Source organism: Diachasma alloeum, unplaced genomic scaffold, assembly GCF_001412515.2.
Source record: "Diachasma alloeum isolate Michigan unplaced genomic scaffold, Dall2.0 Dall_scaffold_00336, whole genome shotgun sequence".
NCBI classification, from domain to species: Eukaryota; Metazoa; Arthropoda; class Insecta; order Hymenoptera; family Braconidae; genus Diachasma; species Diachasma alloeum.
In genome coordinates this window covers 1,291,559-1,307,622 of record NW_021680475.1, presented here as the reverse complement: position 1 = coordinate 1,307,622, position 16,064 = coordinate 1,291,559, and the positions used below count along the sequence as shown (strand labels likewise).

Below are 16,064 nucleotides of genomic sequence, written 5' to 3'. Positions count from 1 at the left end.
CACTAATATTTTAAAAAAGTCAAAAGTGTCTATTTTACCTCAACCTCCTCTAATTTTTTTAGATCGCGTCATGTATGAGCAAATGACGGTCATATGACGCACCATAATTTTCTAACTTGAATAAAATCATGGTCACAAATGATTTGTACGCAAATTGGTGTGAAACAAATTATATAGGTGCATAATGACGGTCACAATTAATTTCAAATTTGTCATTGTCATAAATGGAAATAATAGTCTCATTATATATGGGTGTTTTTTCCAATTATTGGTGTGATTTTGGACTTTCAAAAATTTAATTTTGTTGAAGCTTCTATATGGTTTTTTCATGTTTCAAAAGGCCTAAATTTTTTTTTCAATTTTCTTCAAATTTTATTACGCCCATAAAGTTCATTTTTGAGTTTTGTGAGTTTTTGACAAAATTTCGCGTCTCAGCACAGGTCAATTTTTTCGGGTGTTCAATAAGTGTTTCCGACGAAAATGTTCCGTTCTTTCAATTGATCATGGTGCCAATTAGCTCACGTCGTCGAAAGTGTTTTAAAATCGCTAAGAAAGTAGAAAATTTTGTGTGTTACCTCCTTTCCCCAGCTCGATTGGATATTTTTTTATTTCTTTATCCAATGTGACTATTTTTATGAAACATTGAAAAAAGGGACTGGGACGCGGATTCGCTCTAGCCATTTTTTTTTCAAATTTCTTTTTTTTCCTTTTTCCAATTTTGTATTTTTTATTTTTTCATTTAAAAATTCATCATTTATCGACCATTCATGGACCATTAATTAGGGACCATAAATAATAAATTTTGGAATAAAAAAATTACAAAATGAGAAATTGGGAAAAAAAATTTAAAACGAAATGTGAAAAAAAAAATATGGATAAAATATTTGGATAGAACAAAAACCCTGAATTATTATTATTTAATCGGAGACGAAAAATTTCCGTTGGAATTACCTATTGAACACCCGAAAATAACTGATTTCTGCTGAGACGCGAAATTTTGGCAAAAACCGACAAAATGAAAAAAATTACTTTGGGGGCGTAATAAAATTTGAAAAAAAATAGAAAACATCTTTTTGAGCCCTTTTGAATGATAAGAAAGCCATACAACAAGTCTCAAGTTTCAACAAAATTAAATTTTTGAAAGTACAAAACCAAACTAATAATCAGATAAAAAAACTCATATGAAAAATGCTCTCAACTTGCACGTCATTATGTGTATTAGGCTAATACAAAATGGATTTCAAATAAAAATTCATGAAGAAAAAATGAAGTGGCATCTATATAGATGCAGAATGATTTATTTTTATTTTGCAAGTTGTGGGGTCACAGAAAAGGGGGTGGAAATTTTGACATCCTTAATAAACGCCTCGTCATGTGACCGTCATATGACGCATATGTATCTAGTCTCGATTAAAAGTTAACATCTGAGTTATGTTGAGGTTAGAGTTTGGGCGGCGTGAAACTAGACTTTGCGGACTTGCGAAAGTTCATTGCGTTTCCGTGGTAACGGCATAACAGATCAATTTGACAACTCCGTGATATCGGAGGATACAAACAAGAAAGTTTGTTAGCTGTTGTTGGAGTTCATTGTTGCTCAAGATGCGGGCACACCCAACTTGGGTGGATAAAGTCCAGGATAAAACGGAGCAATGGTAAATATTTGTATTTTTACTATTTTAGCGATGTTGAATAATTCATTGATGTTCGTAATTCTAGCATTTATGATCTGTGTTTTAATCCTGATGGGAGTCAACTCATTGTTGCTGCTGGCCAGCAAGTACTTGTGTATGAATCAGAGAAGGGGGTGTTGATTCAAACTTTAAAAGGTAAATAAATGGATTTGATCGTGGGACAAAACAAACTATTGAACAATTCAGTTACTCGTTCACTTTTTGGTGACACGCACGGAAAAATTTAAAAGAAAAATCTAACGCATTCGCTGGAAAATTTGATTGAATTTTATTGAAAATTGTCTAAGTTTTTTAGTAATTTTATAGAAAAATCCTCGCACGTTTCTTTTTCAATAGAGAATGTTCATCAGAAATTATTTTGTAGAAAAAATTAAAATATTTTCATCTCATGCAATTAAGATGTTCTTTTTCTTTCATTTTTTTTTCTTTTCATTGGAAAAATAAAACAAGAAAACTCAAGCCGAGAAATTTTAATAGGAAATATTTCAATGGGATAAATTGTCCGGAATCAAATTTTATCATTTTTTGTTATAAAATAGCTACCATAAAACATTTTTATTGTAGTATTAATTTTTTACAGCAAGAAGAAACAAACTGCAGTGGAACGAACATAGAAAATGTATACCGCGAAGTTTTTATACGAAAAAAATCCAATGAAATAAGTTGTCTGCCGAATAATTCATTTTTTTCTAAGTATTCTGCATTAAACATTTTCATTAAAAAAAACACTTGAATAAACTAATTTTTCACTAGAATTGTTGAGAAACTAATAGAATTTTCAATGCACAGAGAATTCTATTAGTTATTAATTCTTTAGAGAAATTCTAGTGTTAATACTGGAACAAATCCCAATGCATCGGCTATGCTGTTAAGATAAAATTTCTAGGAATTTCTGATAAAATATCTGGGGATTTCTGTGAAAATTTCATATAACAGCGAAATACATGCACGTGCTACTCAATAAAATTTCTACTGCCGGCACTGGAATCTTTTCCTTGGCCGTCATTTTGCGCCCTTTTTTCCCACGTTAGCACTAGAATTATACTATAAAATTTCTCGCCGTCTAGAAATCCCACTTGCCTTGTGAATTAAAAAATTGATAAAATAGAACGCAAACGTTAAGCCCATATGTAAATCGTTGGCTGAAGGCCATCGGGCGATGGCCTATTGTAAGAAAATTATTGTTCTTGCAATAAATTTCGTTAAAAATGAAATTAATTAAAAAATGGCTTCAAGAACATTTATCGATTTTCGTAAACTACCCCAATAACTTATTCTCTTTCAGGTCATAAGGATACAGTGTACTGCGTATGCTACGCAAGAGACGGGAAAAAATTTGCGTCGGGCGGTGCCGACAAGAGCGTGATCGTGTGGACCTCAAAGCTCGAAGGAATCCTGAAATATTCCCACAACGATGCAGTCCAGTGCATGCAGTTCAACCCAGTGTCCCACCAGCTCGTCAGCTGCTCAATATCCGACCTCGCCTTTTGGTCCTCCGAGCAGAAGGCAGTCCAAAAACACAAGTCTGGGGGTCGAGTCAACTGCTGCGCCTGGACAAGAGACGGTCAATACCTAGCGATTGGCTTAGCAGCTGGCTACGTGTCTATCCGAAACAAAAACGGCGAAGAACAAGCGAGAATCGAGAGATCAGGAGCAACATCCATATGGAGTTTATCCTGGGGTTCCCTGAAGGACGACTCCAACATGGACGTCCTCTGCATCGCCGAATGGGGCGGAACCATATCCTTCCACACCCTATTCGGCAAACAAATCGGTCGCGAGAGAATTCTGAACTTCATTCCCCTGAAAATCACGCATTTTCCTGAAGGCCAGTACCTCCTGGTGGCCGGGAGCAATAAAAAATGTCTCCTGATGACCCACGAGGGGATCCAGCTGGCGACAGTGGGCGACGGTTTCTCCTCCTGGGTCTGGAGCTGTGCAGTCCACCCCTCCTCATCCCAAGTGGCTGTGGGAAGCCAGGATGGCACGATCACCTACCTCCAGATGACCTGGAGCATCGTCCACGGTCTCTACGGGGATCGTTACGCCTACCGCGAGAACATGACTGACGTGATAATCCAGCATCTGACGACAAACCAAAAGGTCCGAATTAAATGTAAAGATTTGATTCAGAGAATTGCAGTCTACCGAGACAAACTAGCAGTTCAATTACCAGAACGAGTGATCATCTACGAACCCTCTGGCACCAACGACAGCATGCACTACAGGATTCAGGAGAAACTTCCGCAGACCCTGGACTGCAATCTCCTCGTGGTGACGTCCAACCACTTGGTGTTGTGCCTCGAAAAACGACTTCAGAGCCTATCGTTCACTGGAGTCGTAGAGAGAGAGTGGATCCTAGATAGCCCTATCACGTACATCAAAGTGGTTGGAGGCCCAGCAGGCAAGGAGTGCCTGGTGGCGGGTCTGAAGAGCGGTCAAGTAATGAAGATTTACCTGGACAACCCGTTCCCCGCACATTTGGCCAAGGTCGAGGGCCCTATTCGCTGCTTGGACGTCAGTTCACTCAAAGAAAAACTGGCTGTCGTCAGTGAAACCAACACTTTATCAGTATTCGATCTTTACACCGAAGAGAAACTCCAGGAGTTCTACGACGTCACGAGTGTCGCCTTCAACCGTGCCTTCGAGGACATGATGTGCTTCTCCGGTAGAGATTACTTAGCAACTAAAGTCGCAAATTTCCCGGAGTACAAGCAAAAGTTCTGTGGATTTGTCGTTGGGCACAATGGCTCGAAAGTCTACTGCATAAATGGAACCAACATCATCAGAGTTGAAGTTCCACTGTCCTCGACGATGTACCAATATCTGGAGATTGGAATGTTCGATGAGGCTTATGCAATCGCTTGTCTCGGGGTGGCTGAGAGTGATTGGCTGGCTCTGGGAATTGCAGCTCTTGATAAATTGGAGTTGAACATAGCTCATGCTGCATTTGCGAGACTCAAGAAACTACGTTACATTGAAATTGTGTCTGATATTGAAGAGAAGTTGAAGTCTGGGGAGTGGGGGAAGGAGGCCTGCATGGCGACAGCTGCTGCGGCGATGGGGAGGCTGCGAGAGGCTGCGAGACTTTACCAAAAAGCTGGATTGCAGCAGTACGCTCTTGACATGTACTCTGACCTGAGGATGTTCGATATAGCCCAAGAGTTCATAGCAGCTGGGAACACGCAGGATAGAACAGTTCTCCTTCGAAAACGTGCGGAGTGGGCGAAGAGTTTGGGAGAGCCTCGAGCAGCCGCAGAGATGTTTCTAGCAGCTGGTGACATCCAGAGAGCCATAAACATCATAGCGGAGTACGGATGGATTGATATGTTGATAAAGGTTGGGAGACAATTAGACAAGGCTGAGCGCGACAGTCTGTCCATCATTGCGAAGAAGCTGAAGCAACTGGGAGCGACTCATGGAGCTGCTGAGATCTTCAGTCGTCTGGGGGACGACCCGGATGTTGCTGATGTTCTTGTTGATGCTCAGGCCTGGCCAGAGGCCTTCGAACTTGCAGAGAGGAACCCCAAGTTGAAGTCCAGGGTGTATGGACCATATGCGAGGTGGCTGGCAGAGACTGGGAGATTCTCAGACGCTCAGAGGGCTTTTCAAACTGCTGGACAGCCTGAAGAGTCGATCGTCGTCCTCACGACATTGGCGGGTAACGCAGTCTGCGAGAGGAGATTCAGGGATGCTTCTTATTTCTACTGGCTTCTCTCGCAATTGAGTTTAGAGTTGAACAAGAATCCCGAGGAGATTAAAATTATATTTACGGAGTATTCTGATAAAGCTGATGTGTATTATGCGTATTATGAGGTGTTTAAGTACATGGAGGAGCCTTTTACGTCGTTAATGCCTGAAGCACTCTTCAATATCTCTCGATTTTTGTTGATGAAGATTCAGGGAATGAGAGTCGATGGGATTTCGAAACTTACGATAACTTATGCACTGGTGAAACAGGCGAGGATTCTTGGTGCTAATAAATTAGCGATGCAGCTGTTGGAGAGGCTGAGGGGAATGAAGGTTCCAGAGCATCTTCAGGCGCAGATTGAAGTGTCGACTCTGGGGGCTAGAGCTTATCAGTACAGGGACCCTGAGGAACTGCTGTCACTGTGTTATAGATGCTCGACGTTCAACAGCCTCCTACCAGCGAATAATACTTCTAGCAACAGGTGTATCCAATGTGGACTCAAGTTCCAACACTCTTTTGTCATGTTCGAGACTCTCCCTCTCGTGGAGTTTGAACTGGACAATGCTATCACTGATGAGGAAGCTGAGAAGTTGATTGAGGAGTCTGTGCCTTCTGCTGATAATTCTTCTGTCGTCGAGGACCAGTTGACGATAAATCGTAATGAGGCTGACTTGTTCACTGCGAGGCTGATCAAGTTTGATGATAAGACTGGAGGATCGATGATCAAGGTTGGCAGGGGGGTTTTGAGGAGTATGGAACCATCCAGTGTGCTAATTGTTAAGTGGCCAGAGCCTTTCAAGACTAGGTATTATAGGAATCTGTTGACTGATCTCCAGGTTACCTTCTGCAAATCGTGTCTGAGGGTGAGGATTTTATTATACTTTGGCACATGTACGAAGAAATTTTATGGAGCAAGTCAATAGAATTTTATTTTTCTGATGGGGGGCTCCGCCCCTTGCTCGCTCCGCTCGCCAACCTGGGGGGCACGGCGCGATTACGTGGACGTGTGTAACGAAGGGTTAAATATTTTTTCAGTGGGGAGAACAAAATCGAGTAAAAAAAACTTTAAAAAATTGATTGGGATTTTCTATAAAAATCAACTTAACAGAATAATTTCTATACGGAGGTGTAATTCTACGAATTTTTTCTATAAAATAGTTTCTACTGAAAAAAACACGCAGATAAGCTGTGGAATTTTTCAAGAAAGTCGGCGAGAAAGTAATAGAAGTTCAGTAGAAAGCCAAGAATTCCCTCACGCATTCTCGAGCTTTTTCTATACAATTTTTTCGTGTGTGCAATGGAGAGGTGGAATGAGATAAGTCAATTTTAATTGACAATCTATTTTTTGAAAATGTCTGGGCATTGAGAAGAGATGCAAATATTTTCATAGGAATTTTTTTCAAGCCATTAGTTCAAAGTCCGAGTTAGGTTGACTTATCCTGTTCTATCACTCCACTTTAGATCCCCTTCGACATTTTTTCCTTGACGAGAAATTAATGAGAATAATTTCTTCTAGTTCTTCCACGCAGACGACTACGAATTAGCGCTCCTCCGGCACGGCCACTGTCCCTTCTGCAGGATCTCAAGTTCGTCAGTGAATTGATTGAACTCTAGATTAAAAATCACATCACGTACCTGAATTTAAAAAATTGGTAGCATTTACCATGTGTGATCGAAGGTCGGATGATACCCTTTGATCAGTAATAAAGGCATCGGATATCTAAATCCTGTTGCTAATATGTGCGAGGGATCTTCACTGTCTAGTTGATTGTTGCCTTTCGAGGGAAAATTGATAAACGGTTTCTCGAAAGAGCTGTTAATGAATAATTAATAATTTATCAACCGCTTCTAATTATCAAAGAAAACTCCTTCCGTGGGTCACTCTGCGCTCATATCCAGCAATAACTAATACAATTAATCGAAAGCTAGCAGCCAATATTTCGAGAGCGGAAAGGACTCCTCTCCAGGGCCAAATTTATTCATCTATAATAATCAACAAAATACAAGGAGATGTATAAAACCCTAACAACCTCAACAGGGACAGAGGATATCAAGTGAACTCTATTTGGAAAACTGTCCTCCCGGTTTTTTAATTGACCAGCTGATCAATTCAGTAGCAAAGTGTTAAAACGGTACAAATCAATTTTGACTATTGACCAGTTTTCAATGAAATCTCGGAATCTAAGGGAGGTAGCAAAATGTTTTTAACACCTTTTTTGTAGAGCCGATTGAGAGCTACAACAAATGTATTTACGAAAATTTCGCTATCTCCCTTAGATTCGGAAATATTCCTCAGAAACTCAACTGGGAGATAAGTCGACTTAAATCGTTTTATCACTTCGCCACTGAATTAAAAATGATTGGCTGCCCCTCCCCCTCTTCTCACACCCCACCACCGCAGGGGAGGGTATACAAGCTCTATCTCCAGACCTCGGAGCTCAGAATCGGGGCTCATAGCCCTGAAGATGCAGACTACAATGTTCGCGAAACTTGGGCGTAACACTGAAACCAACCCCGGCATCCATCCGGAAGCCAGTGATATCAATAATCATGGCCGCAAAAGCCTCACAACAAAGAAAATGCAATATCACAATTACTACTTTTCGACTAATTGTGTAAGTTTTTGCTGGATATAACCGCAGAATGTTCCACGGAGGGAATTTTCTTAGCTGTAAATGAATGTCGAAGGCTGGAAGCGTAAATTTGGAGCTCCTATGAGGAGCAGTGGGAATATCTTTCAATTTGTTCGAATTTGTTGATTGAATGATTGGTTTGTTTTGTTTTCATCTAGCTGCAAACCTTCACTAGATACGTAAACGCTGTGAGAAGAATCATGTATCTCAAACATATCGATGACTGCTGAAATTTGAATCAAGAAATCGAAATGGTTTGTTGAACTCGTGAAATTTCTCAAATAATTTACTTGGTGAATCTTTTTTTTTATCGTTATTTTACATCGTTTCGACCCGGTTAGGGTATATTGCGATGATGATCAAGACTTTAAAGACTTTAAATGACCGGGTAGAGTGGTGCGATCGTTAGATAGCAGCCGGGCTTTGAACTCGGAACCTGTCGCATGACTGGGTGAATCTAATAGTTTCACATTTAAAGTAAATCGTATCTCACTAGATAATCTACATGAAGTTTAATAAATTAAATGCAGATCCTGAGGAGAGCACATTGACACTTTATTTATCTGGAAGATTTATTTTTCTAATAATAAGACTTGCAAATGTCGGTGATTTATCCTTAAATAAAGAATCTGCGGTTATGAAAGTGAGATTGATCAGCTGTTGTGTTATATGAATCCTAAACATTACGAAGGACTCGGAATATTTGAGATTACTCAACGCAAATGCAGATTTTTGTAAATTTTGTGATAGTTCACTTTTCAGACAGGCATTACAACAAGCCTGGTTCGAAGAATGGCTCAACTATTTTTTTGCCGTTTATTTCAACCAACGTCATAGGTAATATATTTTCACCCCGACGCCGAGGGGAAAAATTCCGTTCTAACCACGGGAGATAAGTTAAAGGACCCTTACCGACGTGCATGTGGGCACGACTCCTTTATTTTACCTTCTTATGTTAGAAATATACAATTCTAAATGCATAACTGTGACGTTTTACACATCACATCGTACTTATATGATACACCGTTATACACATACACTTAAATAAATGCATTTTTTGACCCGTACGAGGTGTACAACGTGTATCGAAGGCGATTGCTACCCTCCCAGGGGTCAAAGAACACTTTTCCTATGAGTGTTGAACCCTATTTTTCATCACAATGTGTGGGACGTGAGATTGGAATGATGAAATCTCAAGACCAAAAGTGATCTCAATAATAGCTACTGTGGGCCCGAATTTTATATTTTTGTTGATAAATTTGACCGCATTAATTTTATATTTCCTAAAAATTCATTACGCAAAATCCACACCCTATGTGTTTACATACGTACAGATTTTTTTAAAACAATTCATCCCGTTTTATAACGGCTTATATAATTTCTAAGTAAAATTAGAGAATGTTACAATCCGAGAAATAAGAAACTTACATTCAATTGATATTTACGTGCCGCTCCGTTGTGTTTAAAACTCTGCCGCACCAGAAAAATTACCGTGCTCGCTCACCAACACTGATAGACTGATCCATTCATTCCAAATGAGATTCGTTAACTGTTAACAAATGGTAGAGCTGAATATGACCAAATAAATATTTGTTTATAGTTAATGAATGGTTCACTTGAAAAGTGAAAATGGAGTCAAACAAGGCTTCTCAAATGTGCACTTGTTAACTATTAACGAATGAACATTTGTTAATAGTCAATAGACCATCGCCCGAGGGCCTTCAGCCAAGTATTTACATATGAATAGAATTTTATATTTTGTTTCTGTTGCTGTAGTATTTAGAGTCTAATGAATTGGAAGCTGCGTATATAGTATTAGGAGTCTAAAAGAGTAGATATGATACATTGATGCCGTACTGTTACATGTATTGGTTTAAACGGATGAATGAGGGTATAGGGTACAGTAATTTATTCAGGCGCTATTACTCCCCATGCGTCATTACCATATAGGTCTATTAATCCTTTCTATCAGTGTATACCGGATTCACATCTCTTTGGCAGGCGAAATATATTACGTAGAGTAGGGAAACTTCCTGATCTCTAACGATTTTTTCGAAAGCTAAGAGGAAATATCTGAAATAAAACTGTCGGGTAGCCTCAAGTACTGCGCTTTCATTGGTCGAAATCCGATTGGGAAAAATCATCAATGAGAAATCTCAATGGCCCTGCGCGAGACTCAAATCTGCGCCTGACGATCCGCAGTCCGGCTAAATGACTTCAACCACTTCGGCCAACGGCGTCGGTCCAAGAGTTGTATTTTGTATTTTCGCATTGCCCTGAGGAGCAATACAACTTGCACATTTAAGGTTCTATATGTCAATAATAAGTAGGTCTGGATTTGTTTCATTCTCCTTCTGAAAACGCCACATAGATTGAGTTTGACCTTTCCCTTAACCGAATTTTTGAAGCGATGAGCGAGTAGTTCTCCAATACATACGATGACAGCAAGTGAATTTCCGATTACAGCGAGCATGACTAGTTGTCTCAGCAGATGAATCTGTGATTGTTCATCCATCTCGTATGCATTATCATTTTGGTCATTTTGGGGGTGCATGTAGGGTGTTGCATAGAACTTATTCAAAATACCCGCTTCGCGAAAATTCTCAATGATTTTTTTCATATTAGTTTTACCAGGCAAATTCCAACGAAAGTGAAAAACTCCGGTATCGGACCAAAAACTTGGCTTAGCGACTTGCAATCTATATTGACCATCATTCGTGTGACTCTGAGACTTGTAATATTCAGCTTCGATTCTAGTCATGATACAGCAAACATTACGGTGCACCATTGCCATTTCTGGACAGAAACGTGTGCTAAAATAAGGTACAGTTTTCTTTTAATTTAATTAATTTCAAGTTTAATTTAGCCCCAGCTGCTCCCTCGAAAGTTTTATTGAACAATAAATATTGAATAATTGGCGTCAAATCTGAATCGTCAATTCGTTCGAATGTTTCGTATTTATTTTCTACCAAGGGATCAATACCAAGAGTTGTGAATGAAGCGTAAATATCACTCGAATACATGAACGCCAGTATGACAACGACGATAAATAGGATCCTTTCGAAGGTTTTCAAAGGCTGGCGAGTTATTGTAATAGAAAATATCAACCCAAATATAACGGAGAACTTCCACATTTTCTCATTAAATTTCAGGAAAATCGTTGCGAACCAAATTAGAATAATGATGGCCAATGTTAAAACGCCACTCAGAATAGCGTTATTCATTAACTTTTTGTTAAACTTAAAGTCACTTGGCATAAGCAAAGTCAGTTCATTTGTCATGATTAGCGGCGATCTCAGGGATTCATCCAATGTTTCATCTGTTGTAAGAACCATTGCGTTAGCAAAAATGTCTGTTGCACTTTTTTTCAACAAATATAAGACGGTATTTATTGAATTCACATAGTTGTTTGGTCTTGACTCCCATTCATATTTATCCTCTATGAAAATGGCATAGGCAATGGTAAAGTTCAATGCTTGAGCAATGTTTTCTATCACGTGAACATTCGGTCCCGTCATCGCGTTGTTGTTTCTCTTCCGTATTCCCATTTTTAAATCAGGTGCTTTCCAGTATGTAAATGGTGGTTGATCGGAAAAAGTTACCCTGATTTGATGTCCATGCATATTTTTCGCGAAATTACGATATAACTCGATCCCCGGGTGAAATTCATCGTGGTAGAATTTTTTTATGAAAGGATTGAACTGATGCATTATCACTTGGATTGAGCTATCTTCGTCAATTCGGCTGTTCACTCCGTAACATCTCAAGTCTCCGCAACCAAGATAATTCGGATTATTCGCAGGCACTTTGGTGGGTCTTTGAGAATCTATTACCTGACGATTCTCGGCAATCACCATGTTCAACATCGATTGTCTCCAGGCATGTTGCAAGATATTTTCTACGCCTCTATCCAAATTTGATGATGTTCTCAAAATAATGAGAATGTAGTTAACGGAAAAATCTGCTACTCGATTCATCGCATGCATCACTTTAAATATTTGCACATTGTCTCCAGAATAGTCAGCATAGAATATGAACAGCAGAGAAGTCGATGATTTCGATACAACACCAAAATCGAGTTTTTTCAAGTGAAGAATATCGTCGTCTACGTTAACTGTTACACATGGCATGTTCCCCATGATTTTTCCAAATAATTCCTTTTTCAGAACATCAGAATCATCTGTGTCAAGATCATGTACGATAACAGCTGTATGTATATCACCGGAGCGAAGTAAACGTGTAGACACGCTCTCAAACCAATCGACTTCTGGACGACTTAAAGTTTTATCTAATAGAATTGTGATGCAGAAGATCAAGAGTAAAATCTTTGCGATGGGCATGATTGATGAACGTGTTGAGGTAAAATGTTATTTAAGAAGACGGGTACTACTGACGTAAATATGTTCCGAGGTCAACAAATTTAAATCGATGTGAAATTCTTTCCAACATTTCACTAGGCGGGTGTTAATCAAGGAGCATTACCGTTCATAACTAATGGTAACTTTGGAGCGGGAAAGATATTCAAGACCGATGTTACTGTGCGTCTAGAATGTTCCAATTCTTATGATAATTGTGAGCTCGTTTATAAGACGCGATGAAAGAAGCTGTCGAATTGCTGAGTTCCACGAATTCCTTTTTCAGTCTATCAGAATCATCTGTGTCAAGATCATGTACGATAACAGCTGTATGTATATCACCGGAGCGAAGTAAACGTGTAGACACGCTCTCAAACCAATCGACTTCTGGACGACTTAAAGTTTTATCTAATAGAATTGTGATGCAGAAGATCAAGAGTAAAATCTTTGCGATGGGCATGATTGATGAACGTGTTGAGGTAAAATGTTATTTAAGAAGACGGGTACTACTGACGTAAATATGTTCCGAGGTCAACAAATTTAAATCGATGTGAAATTCTTTCCAACATTTCACTAGGCGGGTGTTAATCAAGGAGCATTACCGTTCATAACTAATGGTAACTTTGGAGCGGGAAAGATATTCAAGACCGATGTTACTGTGCGTCTAGAATGTTCCAATTCTTATGATAATTGTGAGCTCGTTTATAAGACGCGATGAAAGAAGCTGTCGAATTGCTGAGTTCCACGAATTCCTTTTTCAGTCTATCAGAATCATCTGTGTCAAGATCATGTACGATAACAGCTGTATGTATATCACCGGAGGGAAGTAAACGTGTAGTCACGCTCTCAAACCAATCGACTTCTGGACGACTTAGAGTTTCACCTAATAGAATTGTGATGCAGAAGATCAAGAGTAAAACTTTGCGATGGACATGATTGATGAACGTTTTGAGGTAAAATGTTATCCAAGAAGGCGGGTACTACTGACGTAAATATGTTCCGACGTCTACAAATTTAAATCGATGTGAGATTCTTTCCAACATTTCACTAGGCGGGTGTTAATCAAGGAGCGTTACTGTTCGTAACTAATGGTTACTATGGAGCGGGACAAATATTCAAAAACAATGTTACTATGCATCGATAGCGCTGCAGTTCTTATGATAAATTAGAGTCCATTGGCTCTCTGTCAAATATTTGGAGATGGTCAATGATTTTCACGACGATCGTGGAGGAAGGAAGTGCAAACTGGAGCTTGTTTATAAGAGGCGATGATAGAAGCTATAGAATTGCTGAGTTTCACGAATACTGCGATGATTGTCTTTCATAAACGTTCGTAATAATCGCATGAGTTTACTCATTCCAATGTTAATTTTCACTGATAATGTTCTATAATTCACTTATAATGTTTCGTTTATTTCACTGTATGAATAACCTGTTGATTTCACTACGTAGAATGATGACTAACTTTTGAAAATTTACGTTAGGTTGAATTACTGCAATTGAATTGCAAGGTAAAGTACTTGATGAATAAAATGTGAAGGACGCCGAGGGATTGTTACCCCGAAGAGTGTGGAAAGGCTTTTAAATGTTTATTGATAAACAAACGATGGTTGGTGAGGAATTTGTCCACGAAGGGTGATGAATAACTTGTATCCAAACGAGGGGTGATAACAGATCCCTCGTGTAGGAGGGCCAATAATATATTGTGGATGCTTTCGATTAGTGACACATTGTCCCGATGAATCAGTGAATTTAGGCAGGAATTTAAACACTTCCTATATTGTCATAACTAGCACAGGGCCGGTGACTTCGGATATTTTCGAGTGTGGGGTAAAGGTCAAGTTGGGAGTAGAGAAGGGACAGTTACGGTTGTCATGGGTCCGGCGTTTTTGATTAAATGATTTTGATTTGGAATTATTCGCTCTCATTGAACATGTCCTAAAATACAAAAAAACATTTAAAACACAGTTTCTGACCGCAAATTTTTTGAGTTTTCAGAAGATGTTGGTCATTTTTCTTCCTCACCTCGACATTTTGATAAAAATCGAAACATAAAACTCTAAAAGTTGATTTAAAACTGTTTCCCGCTTTTTACCCTGAGTTTAATAAATTTTTCGGAAAAATCAGAAAATTTTCGACGGAAATGATATTTCAAAATTGTTTGCCCGTATACCGAGTATTCGAAAAGAAAATGAAAAACAAAAATAATTGGAAAATTAATTTTTCATGGTTTGAGAATGTATTCACATTTTTTATTCATTACAGTTATTTTTATTGATCTTCTTGCTTCATTTCTTATTCATGTTATAATATTCAAAGACCAAGAGAAATTTATTTTTGGAATATTCAATTTTACTTTTGACTTTTGTTTTCCATTTCTTATTTATTTCTTTCCATTATTCATTAAATATACCAACTTTTCGTCGCTTATTCATCAGTCGAACACTGCTACTGAGATTATTCATTAAAATAAAAAATACGTGCCGAATATTGACAAAATCTTCGCCCATCAAAAGTTCTCAATAATTTTCCATTCTACTGAATAGAAAATTATTATTCTCATCAGTACTCCCAAGAATATAAAAAGTTGACACAAAAAAATTTAATAATAAAAAATTTGTTTGCTTCAACTGCATCAAACAGTCGTTTTTTTGACTGTTTCACTTTGCCCCATGGTTCATTTTGCCCCACTGTTTCATTTTACTCCACTCTCCCCTATGCAAAATCTCAATTTTGGAGGCCAAAAAACCGCTTCCATTCAACGCATAGTACACGGGCAGAAATATGCCATAAAAATTACGTATCTTTTCCGTAATTCCGGAGTGAAATATGGTTGTAGGAAATTTTACGGAACTGTCACGGAATTTTTCTAGAGCGTTCCGTAATTTTTACCAGGGATAGCCAAATTTGTAATATTTTATTACCGTTAAATATTGCAGCCATCAATTAGTTAACATTACTCTTAAATTTTTTGAGTACTTAAATATCATCAATTCAAATATTCAAATTTTCAACTACTTTATCAATCAATAATTGAGCTAGGAAGATTGACGATTATTTATGTAATCGAAAATCCCCTTTAAGAAATTTGAATTATTCATTTAGTAGTAAATTTACAGGTTCATATTAACAAATTTTAAATGCATCATTATTCGAAAAAAATCAGATTATTAACATTATATTATTTGAAAAATTATCAACATATTTTAAACCTTCATTGATGTAAGGGTCAAATTCTTGTAATATTACAGAAATTTAATATTGATGGGAATCCCTGATTTTTACCTGAATCTCCTATAAAAAATTACGCTACCGTCACTTAAATTTTCTGAGTCGATTCCGTAATCGGTGAGCGAACTGTGAGTTCCATAATTTTTACTGAACATTTCTCTCCGTGTATGATTATTTTCTCGCAAACTGTTGTTTCCGCAGAATAGGGAACTTTCGAAAGAATTGATCATAGACTCCATGTCATCACAAAACGTGATGAGTATTCATGTTCTGCTCAATGGACGGAGCCATTAGTTACATATACTAGCGGTACTCAAAGCACAGTTATCCAAATTATCGTCACATTATTGAATTTACCAGGCGAAGAGTCGCTAATTGCCGTGATTGTTGAGCAAACTATTCCCGTTATCTGGATCGTCGAGACAAGTTTGAAGAAAATGTATCATTTGACGGTTGAGAGACC

At 38.3% G+C, this 16,064-nt stretch overlaps 2 protein-coding genes across 2 annotated transcripts; one reads left to right on the top strand and one right to left on the bottom strand.

Moving 5' to 3' along the window:
* The first annotated feature begins 1,509 nt into the window (after positions 1-1,509).
* On the top strand, positions 1,510-7,416 carry LOC107040480 (intraflagellar transport protein 122 homolog). Its single transcript, XM_015260576.1, has 4 exons — positions 1,510-1,652; positions 1,717-1,826; positions 2,977-6,245; positions 6,899-7,416. The coding sequence occupies exons 1-4, from the start codon at positions 1,600-1,602 to the stop codon at positions 6,983-6,985; spliced, it is 3,519 nt and encodes a 1,172-aa protein (XP_015116062.1). The 5' UTR covers positions 1,510-1,599; the 3' UTR covers positions 6,986-7,416.
* A 2,581-nt stretch (positions 7,417-9,997) lies between these two features.
* LOC114841335 lies at positions 9,998-12,145 on the bottom strand. Its single transcript, XM_029126269.1, has 3 exons — positions 11,849-12,145; positions 10,985-11,092; positions 9,998-10,848 (listed from the first exon to the last, which is right to left on the bottom strand). Exons 1-3 carry the CDS (start codon positions 12,143-12,145, stop codon positions 10,192-10,194), a joined length of 1,062 nt encoding a protein of 353 aa, XP_028982102.1. The 3' UTR covers positions 9,998-10,191.
* Positions 12,146-16,064: the final 3,919 nt, after the last annotated feature.